Consider the following 4,515-nt stretch of genomic DNA (forward strand, 5'->3'; position numbering starts at 1 on the left):
TAGGTGCCCCCCTTTGTTGTTTGCATGCAGCAGCAGATGAGAGAACAAACCACCCCTCCTGCAACACAGGACGAGGGGCCCCCCGAGGGTACGGGGGGCCCCCCCCTAGATACACAGGGGGGGGGCCCCCCAGCCTTGGGGGGCGGGGAGGAGGGGCCCCCCTCTGCTGCGCAAGAGGGTACTCCTCTTGCTGCAGCTGAACCCTCTTCTGCTACGGGGGGGCCCCCAACAGCAGCAACAGAGGGGCCCCCAGCAGCAGCAACAGAGGGGCCCCCAGCAGCAGCAACAGAGGGGCCCCCAGCAGCAGCAATAGGGGGGCCCCCAGCAGCAGCAACAGTGGAGCCTCCAGCAGCAGCAACAGAGGGGCCCACAGCAGCAGCAACAGAGGGGCCCCGAGCAGCAGCAATAGGGGGGCCCCCAGCAGCAGCAACAGTCGAGCCTCCAGCAGCAGCAACAGGGGGGCCCCCAGCAGCAGCAGCAGATGGCGCGTCTTCAGAACCGGGGGGGCCCCCCAGGGGCCCCCCACCTAGGGGAGCCCCCCACATAGAGGGTTTGGGGGCCCCTGCTGCTGCTGCTGCTGCGGAGCCTCATGTTTCAGACGGGGGGCCCCCCAGTGCTACTAGGGGCCCCCTGTTTGTTGTAGAGGGTACTGAACCCTCCTCTGGTGGGGGTGAGGGGCCCCCCTTGCACAGCAACTGGGGGCCCCTCGGGGGGCCCCCCAGAGGGTTGCTGGGGGCCCCCCTTCTTCTCCCCGCAGCCCGCATGCAGCAGATACAACAGACAGGGGGGCCCCCAGAGGAGAGGGGGGCCCCCAGCTCTGTTGCTGGGGGCCCCACCCAGGGGCCCCCAGCAGCAGAAGCCAGTGAAGGTCAGTGCAGCAGCAGCCCACTACTGCAGCAAATGCAGGGGGGCCCCCCTAAGGAGCAGGGGGCCCCCAGGTACCCTGGGGGGCCCCCCATCCTCCCTAGGCGGTATAGCGGCTCGTCGCGGGGCCCCCCCTCTGTTGGGGGCCCCCCCTCTGTTGGGGGGCCCCCCTTCCCCTCGGTACCCTGCGCAGCAGAAATACAACACCCTGATGAGGGGGGCCCCCACCCGGGTGAGGGGTCCCCGCGGGGGCCCCCCCAGGGGCCCCCGCAGGGGCCCCCGCAGGAGCCCCAGCAATCTGATGAGGGGGGCCCCCAGCAGCCTGCTGAGGGGGCCCCCATAGAACCTATGGGGGCCCCCCGCCGTGCTGAGGGGCCCCCAGAGGGGGCCCCTCAACTGTCTGAGGGGCCCCTACAACCTGCTGAGGGGCCCCCCCAGCAACAGGTTGCTGGGGGGTTGGGGGCCCCCCAACAAGCTGGGGGGCCCCCACAATCTGCTGATGGGGCCCCCCAGCAAGGTGAGGGGGCCCCCCTTCACCGCAGTCCTCATCTGCTGTTATCAGGGGCCCTGGGGGCCCCCCATCCTCCTCCTACCCCCTCGGATGCCTCTCACCACCAAACACCAGCAACACAACCAGGGGCCCCTGGAACCCCCGATACCCATGGGGCCCCTGGGGCCCCTGATATTGATGGGGCCCCTGAGGGCCCTGGGGCCCCCTATACCCCCGGGGCCCCTGACACCCCTGGGGCCCCCTGTACCCCTGGAACCCCCGGGGCCCCTGGGGCCCCCGGGGCCCCCTATACCCCTGGGGCCCCCGGGGCCCATGGGGCCCCAGGGGCCTCTGATACTGAAGGGGCCCCTGAGGTTGATGGGGCCCCTGAGGCTTCTGAGGCGGATGGGGCCCCTGGGACCCCATCTTCAGCTGCTGCTGCTGCTGCTGCAGCTGCTGATGGGTTTAATATGAGGACCTTCACATCTCCTGCAGCCCCTACGGAGTTTGGGGGGCCCCCGGGGGGCCCCCAAACCCATCAGGGGGGCCCCCCTGATACTGTGGAGAAACCAGCGGAGGGTACTGCTGCTGCTCGCATCCCCCCCAACAACCAAACCCACACACAAAAGAAAAAAACAATACGGGGGCCCCCCCAGGGGCCCCCACAGGTGCCCCCCCAGGGGCCCCCACAGGTGCCCCCCCAGCGGCCCCCTGAGGAGCCCTCGCAGGGGCCCCCCAAGGGGCCCCCGCCGGGGCCCCCGCAGGGGCCACCACAGGGGCCCCCCGAGGCGTCTGCGCTGGCGGCTGCTGGGGGGCCGCCTTTGGGGGGCCCCCCAGAAGTTTCTGCAGCAGCGCAGCGACGGGGGCCCCCTGAAGGGCCCCATGAGGGGCCCCCGCAGGGGCCCCGAAGGGGGTCTGCTGAGGGGCCCCCCACACGCATGCAGAGCGTGAGGACAAGAGGGAGAGGCAGGGGGCCCCCACCGTATTCAGACGTCAGCGACAGCAGCAGCAGCGATGCTAATGAAGCTCCGGGGGGCCCCCAGGGGCCCCCTGGGGCCCCCAAGGTAGGTGGCGTGAGGGGGGCCCCCGCTACTGTACCCTCGCTTGCAGTTGAGGAAGGGGGGCCCCCAAACCGCAACCAGCAGCAACAGCAGCAGCAAGAGGAACAGCAGAAGGAGGAGCAGCAACTGCAGCAGCAGCAGCAGCAGCAACAGCAGCAGCAGCAGCAGCAGCAGCAGCAGCAGCAAGGCGGCAGCGTGAAGGGGGTCTTAGCCAGCCTTTGGAGTCGCTTCCGCTGGGGCCAGGCTCAACCAGAGCAGCAGCAGCAGCAGCAGCAGCAACAGCAGCAGCAGCAGCAGAAAGAGCAGCAGCAGCAGCAGAAAGTGCAGCAGCAGCAGCAGCAGCAGCAGCGAGAGCCTCACCACCTCCGCCGTCCTCGGCGCGTAAGCGGAGCATTCGGGCAGCTGAAAGGAGACACAAAGCTGCTGCAGCAGCAGCAGCAGCAACAGCAGCAACAGAAGGAGCAGCAGCAGCAGCAGCAGCAGCAAAAGGAGCATCATGGCCACTGGAAGGAACAGGAGCAGCAGACCCAAGAGCAGCAGCAGCATGATGTGCAGCAGCTGCAGCAGCAGCAGCAGCAGCAGCAACAGCATGAGCAAGACCATCAGCAGCAGCTGCTGCAGCAGGAAAAGCAGCAACAGCAGCAGCAACTGCTGCTGCACGAGGGGCAGCAACAGAGGCAGGAGCAGCAGCAGCAGCGGGGAGAGCAGCATCAGCAGCATCAGCAACAGCAGCAACAGCAGCAGCAGCAGCAACAGCAGCAGCAGCGAGTGTTTCACGATAAGATAGCGGGATCGACGGAACATGCAGCAGCAGCAGCTACAGCAGCAGCAGCAGCACCAGCAGCAGCAGCAGCAGCAGCAGCAGCACTTTGCCCCAGTAGTGGCGCCCTAGCGAGGCGGCGAGTCCGAGGCCCCCTTTCGCAGCAGCAGCAGCAGCAGCAGCAGCAGCAGCACGAGGTGCAGCAGCAGCAAGAACTGCAGCAGCAGCATACTCTTGAGCGGCCGGAGATATATGCACCAACAGACAGGCAGCCAGGGCTGCTGCCTGCTGCAGCTGGTTAAGCTTTCTCAAGTCGGAGCCGCAGAAGGGGGAGACAGCAAACTTCATTTTTGTGTCTCCTTCGCATCCAAATAGTAATTCGTTCTGCTGCTGCTGCTGTTGCTGCTGTTGCTGCTGCTGCTGCTGCTGCTGCTGCTGCTGCTGTTGCTGCTGTTGCTGCTGCTGCTGCTGCTGCTGTTTTTGTTGGTGCTGCTGCGGCTTCTGCTGCCTTTTATACTGCTGCCGGTGCCGTTTTGTGTATTTTTCTGGTGCTGCAACACTCTATGCTGCTGCTGCTGCTGTTCGTGTTGCTGCTGCTGTTGCTGCCGCTGTTGTTACTGCTGTTGCTGTTGTTGCTGCTGTTGTTGCTGTTGCTGCTGCTGCTAGCATCCCTGCCGCTTATACGTTTGGTGGGGTTGTTGCTGCTGCTGCCTGTTGCTGTTGCCTCAGTGTCTGCTGCAGCAGTAACTGCTTCTCTATCTGCTGCTGCTCCTGCTGCTGCTGCTGCTGCTGCTGCTGCTGCTGCTCACTGTCTCCGCCCTGGCCTCTTCCGCGTCTCCTTTCGCTCCCAGGAGGATGCAGGTAACCCCACAAATGCTGCTGCTGCTGCTGTTGCTGCTGCTGTTGCTGCTGCTGCTGCTGCTGTTGCCGCTCCTACTGCTGCTGCTGTTGCTGCTGCTGCAGTTTGTGTTGCTGTTGTTGCTGCTGCTAGCGTTTTTTTCTGCTGTTGCTGCTGGTGCTGGTGTTGCTGTTGTTGCTGCTGCTGCTGCTGCTGCTGCTCGTAGTGGTGTTGCTGCTGTCGTCGTTGCTGCTGTTGCTGCTGCTGCAGTTTCTGCTGCTGCAGTTTCTGCTGCTGCTGATTCTGCATGGCAGTTGCAGCTCTGCTGCTGCTCGTGCTGCTCACTGTCTGCTGCTGTTGCTGCTTCTGCCGCTGCTACTATTTCTGCTGCTGCTGCTTCTACTGCATCTTCTGCTGCTGCTGCTGCATCTTCTGCTGCTGCTGGCGCTGCAGTTGGCGGCGCTGCAGCAGAAGGAAGCACTGGAGAGTCTCCTCAGGTGGA

General features: G+C 65.5%; 2 protein-coding genes across 2 annotated transcripts; one reads left to right on the forward strand and one right to left on the reverse strand.

The window, feature by feature from the left end:
* Window positions 1–24: 24 nt before the first annotated feature.
* Window positions 25–3,477, forward strand: EMH_0024380 (uncharacterized protein; the record flags this gene model as incomplete). Its single annotated transcript, XM_013502291.1, has 1 exon — window positions 25–3,477. The coding sequence occupies one exon, from the start codon at window positions 25–27 to the stop codon at window positions 3,475–3,477; it is 3,453 nt and encodes a 1,150-aa protein (XP_013357745.1).
* Window positions 3,478–3,980: 503 nt separating this feature from the next.
* On the reverse strand, window positions 3,981–4,322 carry EMH_0024390 (uncharacterized protein; the record flags this gene model as incomplete). Its single annotated transcript, XM_013502292.1, has 1 exon — window positions 3,981–4,322. The coding sequence occupies one exon, from the start codon at window positions 4,320–4,322 to the stop codon at window positions 3,981–3,983; it is 342 nt and encodes a 113-aa protein (XP_013357746.1).
* Between the last annotated feature and the right edge of the window lie 193 nt (window positions 4,323–4,515).

This window comes from Eimeria mitis, genomic scaffold (genome assembly GCF_000499745.2).
Source record: "Eimeria mitis Houghton genomic scaffold, Emh_scaff878, whole genome shotgun sequence".
Classification (NCBI taxonomy): Eukaryota; Apicomplexa; class Conoidasida; order Eucoccidiorida; family Eimeriidae; genus Eimeria; species Eimeria mitis.